The 16,028-nt window shown below is 42.8% G+C and overlaps 1 protein-coding gene across 3 annotated transcripts in view; it reads left to right on the top strand.

Moving 5' to 3' along the window:
* Positions 1–16,028, top strand: part of SH3GL2 (SH3 domain containing GRB2 like 2, endophilin A1) — a 138,984-nt gene that overhangs the window by 97,396 nt on the left and 25,560 nt on the right. For all 3 annotated transcript variants that reach the window (XM_039545612.1, XM_039545611.1, XM_039545613.1), the window contains exons 2-3: positions 8,083–8,151; positions 11,368–11,440. In XM_039545612.1, coding sequence (XP_039401546.1) covers positions 8,083–8,151; positions 11,368–11,440 — 142 coding nt within the window. The remainder of the gene's footprint in view (positions 1–8,082; positions 8,152–11,367; positions 11,441–16,028) is intronic.

Raw genomic sequence — 16,028 nt, 5'->3', positions numbered from 1 at the left:
CTCTGCAGCCCTATTTAAAAATTGGCATCACAGTAGCTATCCTCCTGTCATCTGGTACAGAAGCTGATTTAAACGATAGGTTACATACCGCAGTTAGTAGTTTTGCAATTTCACATTTGAGTCCCTTCAGAACTCTTGGGTGAATACTCCTGGTGACTTATTACTGTTTAATTTATCGATTTGTTCCAAAACCTCCTCTAATGATACCTCAATCTGGGACAGTTCCTCAGATTTGTCACCTAAAAAGAATGGCTCAGGTTTGGGAATTTCCCTCACATCCTCATGCATGAAGACTGATGCAAAGAATTAATTTAGTTTCTCTGCAATGGCCTTATCGTCCTTGAGTGCTCCTTTAGCATCTTGATCGTCCAATGGCCCCACTGGTTGTTTAGCAGGCTTCTTGCTTCTGATGTACTTAAATTTTTTTTGCTGTTACTTTTTGAGGTTTTGGCTAGCTGTTCAAATTCTTTTTTGGCCTTGCTAACTATATTTTTACACTTCACTTGCCAGAGTTTTTGCTCCTTTCTATTTTCCTCAAGAGGATTTAACTTCCACTTTTTAAAGGATGCCTTTTTGCCTCTAACTGCTTCTTTTACTTTGTTGTTTACCCTCGGTGACGCTTTTTTGGTCCTCTTATTATGTTTGGTAGGGTAGTTCACTAATTGGGAAGGTTTTTTTAAATTTTTGCAATGTAAAATCCCTCTCACATACACACACAAAGTCCTTACACCTGTCCTTTGTACATTTATACAACAGAAATAACTCTATTGAAGTTCTGTTGGTGTAAATGAGAGGTGAATCAGGCTGTGATGTTTTTTGGTTCAACCCAGACTAGTGAGAGATTGTCACTGCTTGTCCTGTAACCCTGAGTGCCTTAAAAAGCTCTCCCATCGACATAGTGCTGTGTACACCGGGGGTTAGGTCGGTATAAATACGTTGCTCTGGGCTGTGGATTTTTCACACCGCTGAGCAGCATAGTTGTAGACCTAGCTTCAGATACACTACAGACCTATATCAGTATAAGTCAAACAGAGTAAGGCCTGGTCTATGCTACAGAAAAGAGGTCAATGTAAGCAGCCTTGCGTCGACCTAACTGTAAGTATCTATGCTAAAATTTCGCTCCGACCGACGTAACTCGCCCACTACACCGACTTAATAACGCCCCCTCCACAAGTGGCATAGAGTCAATGTCAATGTAGTTAGGTTGATGCAGCGTCAGTGTAGACACTGTGTTGCTTACGTCAACTGTTGCAGGCTTTCAGAAGCCAGCCTACAATGTTCCACATTGACCGTTCAATCGGTGCAAGCGTTCCTGGTGAGGATGTGCACTGCCAACACAAGGAACGAAGTGTAGATATTTACAAGTGATGTAATTACTGTGGTGGCCGTATGCCATTGTAAGCTAGGTCTATTTAATTTTGTAGTGTAGACATGCCCCAAGTGACGACAAAAGCTATACAGAGCCACAGCACAAATTACAAAACTCAGTGGCAAAACTTGGACCTGAGTTTGAGAACAGCCAATGCCTTGATCTGACCGCTTGGAAACACTCCTTGCTGTAGTATACTGTTCCTTTTTAGTATTGTCTTAAAAATTAGTTTTCTGTGTAGGAATTCTATACAGGCAGGTTTTCTATAATGCTGTGAAGAGAAATTCATTTTAAATGTTGAATCAAATGCCAACCACCTTGATAAGCTGCCAGCAGTGAAACCTCTGTGTTCCTCAGTACATCAGCAGCCTGCAGTCAGCATTGTGACGGATGCCAGCAGGGGCGGCTCCAGGCCCCGGCACGCCAAGCGCGTGCTTGGGGTGGCAAGCCGCGGGGGGCGCTCTGCCGGCGGCGCGAGGGCGAGAGGCAGGCTGCCTCCGCGGTTTGCCTGTGGAGGGTCCGCTGGTCCCGTGGCTTCGGCGGACCTCCCCCCTGCTCCTCCCCTCCGTCCGCAGGCAAACCGCGGAGGCAGCCTGCCTGCCGTGCTTGGGGCGGCAAAATTCCTAGAGCCGCCCCTGGATGCCAGGGCTTTCAGCCTTTCAGTCCCAGCTAATCTGGGATCTTCTCTAGATTTGAACTTGCACAAGGACAGCTCCAGTCTGGCAAAGAATCTTTTCATACATTTTAAACTGATCACATTCTTGTATGACTCTTATTCCTCTGCAGCTCAGCTTAATTGCCTTAAGAAACTAAGTCAAACACAGTGTTCTAAAACAAGTAGCTGTCATGTAAGAGACAGAATCAAGACTTGTGATTTTGGGGGTTGGGATCATTTCCCCTGCATAATTAGGTGAGACAGCTAAACAGCTCCTCATGCAGATGGAGTATAATATTCAATACTCCTTCATCCATATGTTCCTTCTCTGGAAACTAAGGGAGTTTCTTCTTATGACAAATTACAGGTTCTGAAACCTAGGGAGGAATATTGAGCCTGATTTGCAAAGGCACAATTGCATGTGCTTAATGTGTTCATTGAGTAACTGTGTGTGCACATGGACAGTTATGGCTCTAGCTAGCCTTGTGAGCCTGCAAAGGCCTTCCCCCAATCATCCCCCGCAAGTTTGGTATGGGAACTTGTACATTTGTAACTCTCTCCCACTGTGCATTAAGTGTTCTGGTTATTTTCTTACTCAGAACAAAATTTTCTCAGTGTTTATGGAATTCTTAGGGAAATTTGCATTGGCTTTTTAGGTTTCACCAAACATCTTTAGCAAAATCCCACAAAGGGATCTGTGTAGGTTAAAATTCCCTGTGAATATACATTCCTGCAAATTGCAGGATATTTACATTCCAAAATGTGGGACTAGCTCTTTGTAAGATTTGCTTGGGGGAGAATTATTTCCTCCTACAATTTGGGCCTGTTATTTTGACAAGGCTTTTTCAATAGATTTTCTCAAATGCAAGAAAAAAACCACAGTACTTCTATCAAAAACTATGTATATCTTGATAATTGTATATTGATGAATACAAAGGTGCATTGCTGATCAGGCTGACTGAGGATGAGCTTTTGTGTGTTAAGTTGCTATCAGCGTCAGATGATGACTTAAAAGTTAAAAAAAAGTATGGATTGGATGAATGGACTATAAGGTGGATAGAAAGCTGGCTAGATTGTCGGGCTCAATAAGTAGTGATCAATGGCTCGATGTCTAGTTGGCAGCCGGTATCAAGCGGAGTGCCCCATGAGTCCGTCCTGGGGCCAGTTTTGTTCAACATCTTTATTAATGATCTGGCTGATGGGATGAATTGCATCCTCAGCAAGTTTGCAGATGACACTAAGCTTGGGGGGAGAGGTAGATATGCTGGAGGGTAGGGATAGGGTCCAGAGTGACTTAGACAAATTGGAGGATTGGGCCAAAAGAAATCTGATGAGGTTCAACAAGAATTCCTGCACTTAGAACAGAAGAATCCCATGCACCGCTACAGGCTGGGGACCAACTGGCTAAGCATCAGTTCTGCAGAAAAGGACTTGGGGATAGGAAGCTGAATATGAGTCAGCAGTGTGTCCTTGTTGCTAAGAAGACTAATGGCATATGGGGCTGCATATTCCCCTCTATTCAGGACTGGTGAGGCCACATCTGGAGTGCTGCATCCAGTTTTGTGTCCCCCACTACAGAAAGGATGTGGCCAAATTGGAGAGAGTCCAGCGGAGGGCAATGAAAATGATCAGGGGGCTGGGGCACATTACTTATGAGACTTGTTTAGTCTGAAGAAGAGAAGAGTGAGGCGGAATTTGATAGCAGCCTTCACTACCTGAAGTGGGGTTCCAAAGAAGATGGAACTAGGCTGTTCTCAGTGGTGGCAGATGACAAAACAAGGAGCAATGGTCTCAAGTTGCAGTGGGGGAGGTCTAGGTTGGATATTAGGAAACACTATTTCACTAGGAGAATGGTGAAGCACAGGAATGGGTTACCTACGGAGGTGGTGGAATCTCCATCCTTAAAAACCTCTAAGGCCTGGCTTGACAAAGCCCTGGCTGGGATGATTTAGTTGGTGTTGGTCCTGCTTTGAGCTAGATGACCTCCTGAGGTCTCTTCCAACCCTAATCTTCCATGATTCTAACATATCTCGAAGAACAGCAGTTACAAAAAGGTAAGTAACCATTTTTCTTCTTTGAGTGCTTGCTCATGTTGATTCAGTAGTGTAGACCAAACAGATTCATCTGTATTCAGAGTAACATCAGGAGTGTGTCTGAACAGAAGCTTTTCAGCTCTGCTAATCCAGTCTTTATTGGGGTAACGAGATAAGTAAAGCGTTTCCTCTTTTTTTTGGTGGACGCCACCCAGTATTGGTGCATGATTAACACAGCTGAATGAAGCTGTACTAGTTGGGTTTTGGGTACTACTCAACGAGGAGTTGACAACTGTGATGTTGCACTCTGATTTTATGAAATTATGCTGATGAGTATGAATATAATGTAACTGGAATATGCTTCATGCAAAAGGTCTGTTGTAAGGTATCATTACAAAGCGTATAATCTACTGAGTGTGATCATCCTAGTTGTATAAATGTACCACTCTTGTATCTGAGATTAGAAATATAAAATATAACTGTGAGGGCCTATTGTAATTATGCAAAGTGTGGGCCATAAATGGTGGTTTGGAATCTTGATTACTCCCATCAACCAGGACTATTGACTGCAGATGGCTCTGTTTTACTTGTAAGTCTTCCTGTATACATGTGTGCTGGCAAGTGAGTAATGAAGTCTTACAGTGACATGTGATCATGTCATCTGAACTGAAATCCATCTTTAATCTGGTGCTTTTCCATTGAGAAGGAGGGGTGGGAACCCAGAGAGGGACAAAGGATTCCCGCCTTATGCAAAAGATATATAAGTGGGTGGAACAGAAGAAAGGAGAAGCCATCATGAGAAATCCCCTAGCTACCACCTGAGCTGGAACAAGGGCTGTACCAGAGGAAAGGATTGTGCCCAGACTAGGAAGGCATCCAGTCTGTGAAAGAAACTTATTGAAACATCTCTGAGGGTGAGATGTTATCTGTATTCAGTTTTATTACTGTATTAGACATAGACTTGCGTGTTTTATTTTATTTTGCTTGGTAATTCACTTTGTTCTGTCTGTCACTACTTGGAACCACTTAAATCTTACCTTCTGTATTTAATAGAACCACTCTTTACTTATTAATTAACCCAGTGTATGTATTAATACTGGGGGGCGGGGGGCGGCAAACTGCCATGCATCTCTCTCTATCAGTGTTATAGAGGACGAACAATTAATGAGTTTACCCTGTATAAGCTTTATTCAAGGTAAAAAGGATTTATTTGGGGTTTAGGCCCCAGTGGGAGTTGAGCATCTGAGTGTTAAAGACAGGAACACTTCTGTAAGTTGCTTTCAGTTAAGTCTGCAGCTTTGGGGCACATGGTTCAGAGCCCGAGTCTGTAGTGGAGCAGGCTGGCGTGTCTGGCTCAGCAAGACTGGGTACTGGAGTCTCAAGCTGGCAGGGAAAACAGGGGCAGAAGTAGTATTGGCACATCAGTTGGCACTTCCCAAGGCGGGCTCTGTGATCCAACCCATCACAATAAACAAAGAGCAGCTACAATTATTCCCTATTTGGCAGGTAATGTGGGTACCTTGCAGCACTGCAGATTTACAAGAATGAATGAACTTGATGAGATTAATCACATTTCTGGATCTTGTTCACCACAGGCAAGCATAGAAAGGGGGACTTGTGCCCGTCTCCTATGAAACAGTAAAATGCCGGACTGCACCTCCCTTGAGGTTTCCCTCTGCTTGCCAAGCTAGCCAAAAAGTTGAAACTAAGTGGAAAGACAAGTGTTATTCTGATTTCACTTTCACTTGTGTAACAGGAGTAACATTACTGAACTCAGTAGTTATACTGGTATAAAACAAGTGTAAGAGAGATCCGAATCAGACTCATAGAAGAATATGTACAATTAAATGATGTATACAGTATAATGAATTGCAAATTACAGTGAAAAACTGAAAGTAGTATGTAATTTATTATGACAAATGCAGACACAGTGTATGATGAGAACAGGCAATGGGTCAAATCCATCTAATTGACTTCTGTGAGCTACACCAGGCATAAATTTGGCCCATTGTGACTAACAGTGCTATTACAGGTTTCTGAGTGGTAGCCGTGTTAGTCTGTGTCAGCAAAAACAACAAGGAGTCCTTGTGGCACCTTAGAGACTAACACATTTATTGGGCATAAGCTTTCATGGGCTAGAACCCACTTCATCAGATGCATGCAGTGGAAAATATAGTAGCAAGTATGTATATATCTATATACACACAGTACATGAAAAGATGGGAGTTGCCTTACCAAGTGCGGGGTCAGTCTAACGGGACAATACAATTAACAGTAGAATACCAAGGGAGGAAAAATCAATTTTGTAGTAGTAATGAGGGTGGCCCATTTCAAACAGTTGACGAGAAGGTATAACAGTAGGGGGGAATTAGTATGGTAAAATTAGGTTTTGTAATGACCCATCCACTCCCAGTTTTTATTCAGGCCTAATTTGATGGTGTCCAGTTTGCAAATTAATTCCAGTTCTGCAGTTTCACGTTGGAATCTGGTTTTTGAAGGGTTTTTTTTGTTGAAGAATTGCCACTTTTAAGTCTGTCACTGAGTGACCAGGGAGGTTGAAGTGTTCTCCTACTGGTTTTTGAATGTTGTAATTGCTGATGTCAGATTTGTGTCCATTTAATTTTTTGCTAGAGACTGTCCGGTTTGGCCAATGTACATGGCAGAGGGGCATTGCTGGCACATGATGGCATACATCACATTGGTAGATGTGCAGATGAACGAGCCCCCTGATGGTGTGGCTGATGTGGTTAGGTCCTATGATGGTGTCCCTTGTATAGATATGCCGACAGAGTTGGCACCAGGATTTGTTGCAGGCTTTGGTTCACAGGTTGGTATTTTTGTTGTGTGGTGTGTGGTTGCTGGTAAGTATTTGCTTCAGGTTGGGGGGCTGTCTGTAAGCGAGGACTGGTCTGTCTCCCAAGGTCTGTGAGAGTGAGGGATCGTCCTTCAGGATAGGTTGTAGATCCTTGATGATGCACTGGAGAGGTTTTAGTTGAGGGGCTGTAGGTGACGGCTAGTGGTGTTCTGTTACTTTCTTTGTTGGGCCTGTCTTGTAGTAGGAGTTTCCTACATATTCATGGTGACTGGTGCTGTATAGCGGTCACCAATACAATTCATTATCATTAGTATTGTTGATGAGAAAGGGAAACTCAATTTAATATGTTCCAGCATGATTCAGGAAAATGAACGGATAGCACAAAATCATTTCAAAATCATCTCCACACTGAACATTTTGTGAGAAATGAAGACTTGTCAAAGCTATGTCACCGGAGTTCACTTTATTCCTTATTTCAACTGAAATTTCATCAAGTTTGATATTTTTATTCATAGCTCATATGACCACCACTGCTTTCTGATATGAAGTGTTTGTTCATGTAGTTACTACAAGCCCATGCGTGGTATGAGAATGATTTCTTTTTATGGATGTTTCTTTTATTTAGGGAAAAATTGGGATGTAAATTTGATTTGTAATGATACAAGGCTGAATTCTGGCTTGAGCCAGGTATGCAACTGAAGGTCAGGAGGAGCATCCCTGTCCAGGGGGAGTGTGCAACCCACCCTAAGACACTGTGTGTCTGTTTGCCCCCCTCAAGTAGCTAGAGCACATATAGGGGATTGTGAGGCTGATTCTGCTCAGAGGTAATGGATATGGTCCTTTAGTTCAAGCAGTAAAGACTTGTTCTTTGAGATCCTGGGTTCATCCCCCACCCCCCTGATGTAAAGGAGTAGAGCCCCAATCCTGCAAAGACTTCTGTGTGTGCTTCACTTCACACGCTATGTGCAGTCCTATTGACAGCAATGTAGGATTGAGGCCCAAGAGAATAGATCACAAAGCTATTTTTCATTCCTGACATAGGTCATATTTAAACTCAGATCTGCAGAAGTGAATGGCTGATGCAACCAGTCACACTACCAGCTAGTTTCTTATAGGAAAATACCTCTGCACTGGAAACCAACGTATATATGAGAATTCTGGGTAGATCTTCAGTCATCACTGATCTTACCTTTTTGTTTTTAATCCACAGAAAGTGAGTGAGAAGGTCGGAGGTGCAGAAGGAACTAAGCTAGATGATGACTTCAAAGAAATGGAGAGGGTAAGTCTGAACATAAGTACTAGTTGTTTCTTTTTTAAATCCCACCATAAAAAGATAAGTGACTTAGCAGCACAAGTCTCCTGACTTATATTCCTAAATCATTATACAGCACAGTTGCACTTATGGTCTGTTAGCCCCTAATCGAGAAATATAAAAAAACAAATATTACAGAGATCAGTGATATCGGCCTCAATTTAGCCATGAGTTAACCCACTGTAGTAGACCCCTGGAAGCAGAGAGTTTGCCTGGATGGATGGATATTCTTATGGCACAAAGATCCCACAATCCTCAGCTCATCGAGGCCAGTCAAAAGAGGCAGAGCTGGCTGAGGAAAGAATGTGTCCAAGATGCTTAGGATATTTGCAATTTCAGAGCATCCCCCAAGCAGCCTTCACTGGGAAGGGCTCCTTTGGATCTAGAGCTTCAGTTAAGAGATGCCTTCCCCCATCAGAAACTCCACAGATGCTGAAAGTGACAACAGCACCTGCCTTCCAATGGCTGTGAATCCCTCCTGGAAGAAAAGGGAGCACAATACTGTGTGGGTGTAATTAACTCTACAGACTGCACCTGGAGGAGGAGCTGGAGAGCAGGGAGCTAACTGAAAGAAGGCTTAGCTGGGCAGGAATGGTGAAAGCCACGAGGAATGTCTGGTGCCCTGCACGGGAGTGAAGTGCAGTGGTTCCAATGTTAGTAGGAATCTGTGTTGGCTATGCTGACTTGCAATTCCTTGCTTTCCTTGGCTAAGGTATCTTTTACTTTATGCAATAACAAAGAATGTTTTCAAAGGCAAAAAATCCATCTATTGGAAAGAAAATTCATTTATTGAAAAGAAACACTGGTGAGGTCCATTGCTCCATACTGGGGATCGCCTGGCACGTGGAGGCATGGTCACCTGGAAAGAGGCGCTGAGAGCACTCCACACCTGGCTGAGCAAACAGGAAGGGGATTTTCAAAATTCCCAGAGAATTTAAAGGGCAGGTCTGATGGTTGGTCACCTGAGGGCAGGGCAGTAGAGAAGTGGTGACCAGAGTGGCTAGAACAGGCATTGTGGGACACTTCTGGAGGCCGATCAGAGTGCATTAACAGACCCGGGTGTCCACACTGGCGCTGCGGCGCTCCAGCAGGGGCGCATCAAATGTTATTCCACTCGCCAAGATGGAGTACCAGGCGCGCTCTAGCCGCGGAGTCCGGGCGCTCTATGTGCCTTGCCAGTGTGGACGCATCGTGAGTTAGAGCGCACAGGGCTGTTTTAATGTGCTCTAACTCACAAGTGTAGCCATGCCCTTAGAAACGTAAGGATGAAATTACTCTTCTTGAGAATGCTAAAGTGAGGGATTGGAGCAGAGAAAACTCCTCTCCTGTCTTTCTTCATTATCCAAGATACCTGCTTCCAGCCCTTCAGTAAACACTGGAAGTATTCTGTCCCCTGATGCACAGTCCCTGCCTGCTTTACAACCTCTGCTACTCAGCTCTTCAACACAGAGCCACTTCTGGGCTCGGTACCAGGAAGTTCAGCTACTCCTGTTGCTCTGAGCCACCAGTTCCCTGCTGCCCTTTGCTACTGGGAGGGGGCCAGAGCTGGCAGATGATAAAGACAAGATAAAGTGGGAGGGAGAGCAGGCAGAGGAAGCTGTGACTAGCTCATCTCAGGTGTTATTTTTTTAAATAAAAATGTACTGTTTGGAGAAATTCACTCTGCGGGACAGAAGATGTCTTGTAGGAGAAGCTCACTGTAGAGAAGTACAACAAGGTAATTACATAAGTGCAGCATGCACAATACGTAATAGAGAGCCACAGATCAACGGAAGCAGACTAAGAGCAACATATTTCTCTTTGGACCTGATCTTGAGAGGTGTTGCGTAGCCCCTGGCAAGTGCTGATTACCTGCAACACCCAAGGAAGTCAGTGGGTGTTGAGGATGCTCAGAATCAAATCCATCTGGCCCTTACAGATCTGGGATCTCAAACTGTTCTTTTCTTCTTGTTAAATAAATAAATTATAAAATAAGTATTTCTTTAAACATATAAAATAGAGTTACACACATTTTCCCCAATATAACTTTATTGAAAAGCTTATGGAGAAGATACGATTAGAAAATGCTCCCATCACATTAAAAACAATTGAGTTTTTTTAAAAAGAAAATGGATGCAAGAACAGATATCAAAAAGGTACATGAGAACTCACCGACTGCAAAAATATGAGCAATTATAACAGAAAAGTTTACTATGAACCCAATTCAAATCTATACTCTTGGAAACAAAGCCAGAGTCTCAGCGTAACTGTGAAGGTGAAAGCATGCTGGGGAGAGGTATTTCTAAGATGTTTTTCAGCATGACCTATTGTTTGTTCTTTGTTGTGTTACAGGTGTATTTATGAAGTCAAAATAAATATATTGGTAGTTTGTGAATTGCTGCTTTTGTGAAAAGAAAGTGAGACTACTCAGGATAACTTCCTGCTCTTATCCAAAGAGCCACAAAAACCCAAGTGCATGGCAGACTTCTTACAGCAGCCAATATGTTGAGGTTATATTGCCGCTGCAGGACCTTTGCACAGTAACAAATTTCTGCCATCGTTCAAGTGAGAACATGTCAGCTGATTCTAAAGAAGGACATCATGTTTTTCTGGATTTATATAATATGATGTCAGTTCATCTCCAGAGGCACATTGTTCAGCTGACTGTAAAATGAGGAGGGGTATTTGAGTCTGGCATCACTAGCTAGAGAAAAGAGGCATTTGGCTGGGAAGCCTTTGCAGGGTATGATGTACTGGTGTGATAGCAGCTCATCAATCAGGCTCTCTCAGGAGACCAACTGCAGGGAGCTAAATGGTCAGACATAGAGAAACTAGTAGTCCAGCAGGGAGGTATGGATTACCATGGCCAGGTCTCTCTTGAAGAAAATGATCTCTTTTCTCCTTGTACCACTGCTCCGCACTCATTGCTGCTTAGGGTTTGAAATCTCCTTGGGAACCAGGGCCTACAAACATGTGGTTCTGCTCCAACTCAGAAGATGGCTTGTTTGTGCAATATAACAGTTCACCAGGTATGTTAGCTGATCATCAACCTGCCCAGCACCACTGCTGCACTTGTCACTCACCTTCCCCAACGAGAATCCTCAGGGGAGTAAACCTAAGAAGAAAAATGAATTCTCTTCAAAATTTCACTTTTGTCTATCTTGTTTTTCTCTTCTTTTTATATTCTTCTCATTTTAATTTCAGAAAGTCGATGTCACCAGCAGGGCTGTGATGGAAATAATGACCAAGACAGTAGAATATCTTCAGCCCAACCCAGGTAATGAAACTTCTAAATGAATCGCAGAATGCTTTAAAGATGTTTACCTTTTCTGGTTGTTCTAGTTTAGAGGATACTTTGTCAGTAGCCTTTGCCACTGCAACTACTTAACTACCCTTTTCTTGGGAACTAGTTTTTTTTTATATATTCCGGTGGAGTATGTTTCAGTGTATTGTGTGTATGTGTCTGTCTTGCACATATATGGCTTGATTCTGATCTCAGTTATGCTGGTGTCAATTAGGATTAACACAAAGTTAATGGAGTTACGTTGGAGTGAAATACATTCAATGAGATCAGGTGGTATTGATGGTTTCTGTAGTACCAAGGCCAGCTGTGCCAATAGTAGCATCAGATTATTCAGAATTACAGCCATCCATATCAAATTATAAAGTAACGTTTTCTATACTTCCCAGTAGCCAGCAATTAATCAATGTAGGCTACATTGAGAGTTAAAATGTGGGTGAAGAAGTAGTGTGGGGTTCTCCTGAATTTTCAACCGAGCTTGGTGAAGTCTATCTCATGTGACCATTCAAAGACCTTACAAAAATTACTTGTTTAACTGAGTTCATTTCCTAAAACAGATGAAATAGAGTTGCACTCAATACATTTCAGGATGGTTTGGCTAGTTGTTTAAGAAAGGAGGTTGCCCAGGAAGGTTAATCCATTGTATCAGTTTCATTGCAGATGCTTTCTCCTGGCTACTGCAGTGTCTGAGCATGAGATTTGATTATAATTAAATTCACTTATCCTCCACTCTCATGTTATGGGACAATGTAGAAAGTAGAGACTGATTAATTTTTGCATCATGATCTTAAAAGTGAACTGAAAAGGTTTTGCTGAAAGTTAAAAACTTGATTATAAGATTGCAAAAAAGGAGATGATAATCATGCCTACCTCTTACATAACATGTTTCATCAGTAAATCTCACAGTGCTTTATCAATAAATCATTTTCTCCATTTTATAGATAGGGAAACTTAGGCACAGGGAGGGAAAGTAATTTGCTGAGAGTCATACAGTGGTAAAGCTGGGACTAGAACCCATGTAACCTGAGTTATAATCTAATGCTACCCACTGAGTGAGTGTTACTTTAAAGTATTTTAATAAAATTACCTTCCCAAAAAGAACCTGAGACTCCTACCTTGTGAGTGGCATCAGAAATACTATGTGAGGGAAATCAAGATAGGGGTTTAGAATGGGAAAGTTATTTCAAGCCTGGGTTGACTGAGAGACCTGGAACTATACAGTTCTACATTTTTCATTGTCTAGAGGATGTCTACACAGGGAATTAAAAAATCAGTGCTGGCCTAGGTCAGCTGACTCAGGCTCATGGGGCTCAGACTCCAGGGCTGAAAAACTGCTGTGTAGACATAGATATTGATGGAGCCCAAGTTCTGGGACACTGTGAGGATGAAGGGTCCCAGAACTTGGGTTCCATCAATATCTATGACAATTTTTAGCCCCAGAGCCTGAGTTAGCTGGCCTGGGCCAGCTGTGGCCATGCTGCAGGTCTTTTGTTCCTGTGTAAAGGTACCCTTACAGCCTGATCCAAAGCCCAGCGAAGTCAGTAGAAAGACTTCCATTGAGACCGAAGGGTTTATGTCTCAGGCCCATAGCAAGGCAGCAAATATTTTAGGGTAATTTTTTGTTCATATACGGCACTCAGTACATTTGTGAGCAATGGCTACATATTATTTATCAACTTTTGGAATCTTGGAGATTTAAAACAAACAAATTTGAAAAGCCAAACCCTTGGAACTTCACCTTTAAATCAATCCACCTAACTCTTCCTTTCTTTCAAGACTGAATAATCCTAATTTTTGCCTCTCCCTTCATATGTAAACCATCTTTGTTGCTCTTATCTGACTGTTTTCAATCTCAGTTATGGCTCAGATTTTCAAAGGAACCAAAGGGACTTCAGCACCCTGTTCCCATTGAAATTTGATGGGGTTCTGAGCACTATGAGAGAGAAAAGGGAGTGAGTGGGAGATGCCAGCAGGAGACTTGAAACCTGATGAGCTAACCAGAGACACCTGGCGAGGGGAGAGAACCACAAGCAGCTAGTTCCTTTATAAGAGAGCTGAAGCAGTTGCTTGAGAGAGCTGACTCTGTAAGTCTACAGGGGAGTTAGCTCCGAGCAGGACAGTGGCAAAACCCGGGTGGATCACTCCCTAAAACTTCACTGAGAAAAAGGGAAAAGGCTAGATGAAGGAACCCTTTCACTCACCAGGCTCTGAGGTAAGAGCCATGCCTTGAACTTCGAGTTCTACTTTTGAGTTATCTGAATAAGCTCCTATAAGGGTGGTAATTGGACAAGCAAGTGTGTGGGGTCTCTGTAAAAGGGCATGGAAGAGGGAGAATAAAGGCAGAGCAGAGGCATCCAGCCACAAGAGGGACATGGGGGCAGCCAACTCATCCACACATACCTAATTCACCCAGACTTCTTTGAAAATTCCAGCCTACATGTTTCTTAAATTTAGGTGAACGTAGGAGTGTCAAAAAAGTGTTCCATTGCCACTGTAATGCCTTCAAACAAACTGCATTTTTTAAACAGACCTCGCACATCCAGTTTCCTTTTCTAACTGCCACTGTCCCCTGAGCAGACATCTCTATTGAGCTACCCAGGATAAGCCAAACTTTTTCACGGGGATAACTAAAGTATTTCCTTTGGGCTTCATGACTCTTAAACCTTTTCCATCAGGAGTTCCCGTAAGATCATACACAGCCACAGCAGTCTCCCAGTAACACCAATGACTTACTATGAGAAGAATTTGGCCAAGCCAGTCCATATGAAAAGTTTGACTGTTTTTTGTCAACATGAGTTACCTTACACTTATCCAAGTTCAATTGAGTCTGGAAAGCTGTTGCTTAGCTTTCAGTGGGTTGTTTTAAAGCATATGTAAATACCAGACAGGAATAAAATCAGAAGAAGGAAGTCCCGAGAGAAAAGGTGGTCCATTGGTTAAGGCAGTAGCCTGGTACTTGAGACACTTGGGTTCCAATCACTGCTTTGCCACAGATTTCCTGGGCAAATCATTTCGCCTTTCTGGGTATGTATACACAGCAATTAAACACCTGTGGCTGCCCTAGGTCAGCTGACTTGGGGTTGTGGGACTGGGTTGTAAAATTGCTGTATAGACATTCAGGCCCAAGTCTGGAACCCTGCGAGGGGGGTGGGGGAGAGGTCCCCAGAACTCAGGCTCCAGTCCAGGCCTGAATGACTACACAGCAATTTTTAGCCCCACAAGTCTGAGCAAGCTCACCTGGGCCACCCATGGCTTTGCTACAGGTCTTTTATTCCAGTGTAGATGTACCCTTTGCTCCTCTGTTCCCAAACTAGTATGCGAAGGCCTGTTCTATCTATCTTAGATAAGATGGCAATGGGGGGCACATACATATCTGAGCACCGCATCATGGTTAATGTATTCATCTTCATAAAACACCCTGTAAAATGTGGAAGTGCTATAAGCCCCATTTTATAAGCAAGGAATTGAGACCCAGAGTGCCTAAGTGACTTGCCAAAGTCATGCAGAAAATCTGTGGTGGAGCAGGGACTTGAACTCAGGTCCCCCAAGCCCTAGAGTGCCCTAGCCATTAGGCTATACTTCCTCTCTCTCATTACCTTGCTAAAAAGACTGCATCATGGAAGAACCTAGAGGCTGTTTCTGATCTTGTATACATCAGTTGTAACTCCGCTGAAATCACCGTGGAGTAACTATGAAGTCAGTGATGTTGCAGTAGTATAAAACCAGTTTGTGTGACAGAAGACTCAGTCCCTGGGACTTGTTGCTTTCATTTGAATAAATATTATTTGAGGCATGTTGTGCAGTAATTAGCTAACAGCTGAATGGGTTTTTGTGCCTGCAGAAGTGTATAGACATCTGCCACAGCATAAAATAAAATAAAAGGCCATTAACCAGACAAATTTCTTATGAGGGTAGATGGCCAATTTTCATTCTCCTTTAGTGAGTGAGTATTAAGGTGTCATATCTTCCTGTTTTGTGGGTCTTACTTCTGCAAATGGGCAAATATGACCATTAACATACATAAATAGAAAAGGGAGAAATAAAATCAAATTTTACAAATGTGATTCTAAAAAATAGTTCAGGAAATACTTGCTGAATGGGAGCCTACATTGGTTATATTCTGGCCAAGATTCTCAGCAGTGCGTATGATTTTGAGGTGCCTCAGTCTCTTGGGGTCCAACCTGAGTCATCTCTAAGGGGCGGATTTGCAGAGGTCAGATGTGTTATATCTTTGGGGGCAATAGTTTTAGGACAAAATCACTGGAGACACAAAGAGCTGTAAACCTTGAAGCAGCAATTTATTGCCACACCAGAACTAACCAACAACCAGCCAAAACTGGCTGGGCTATCCCCTAATAATCTAACTCAGTTGCCATAGCAACACAAGGTTTTATTACCACGACAACCAAATACACAACCAGATGCCCAGCACTTTCTAAAAAATGAGTCCCTTTAAAGATCTCTTGAATTAAGCACCCAAAATCTGAAAAACCCCAAGTCACTTCTGAAAATCTTTGCTCCGCATTTAAAAATACACACATGGCTGCCGCAACTTACAGGATTC

The sequence above is a fragment of the Mauremys reevesii genome, linkage group 6, assembly GCF_016161935.1.
Source record: "Mauremys reevesii isolate NIE-2019 linkage group 6, ASM1616193v1, whole genome shotgun sequence".
Classification (NCBI taxonomy): domain Eukaryota; kingdom Metazoa; phylum Chordata; order Testudines; family Geoemydidae; genus Mauremys; species Mauremys reevesii.
This window is presented reverse-complemented; position numbering and strand designations above follow the sequence as displayed.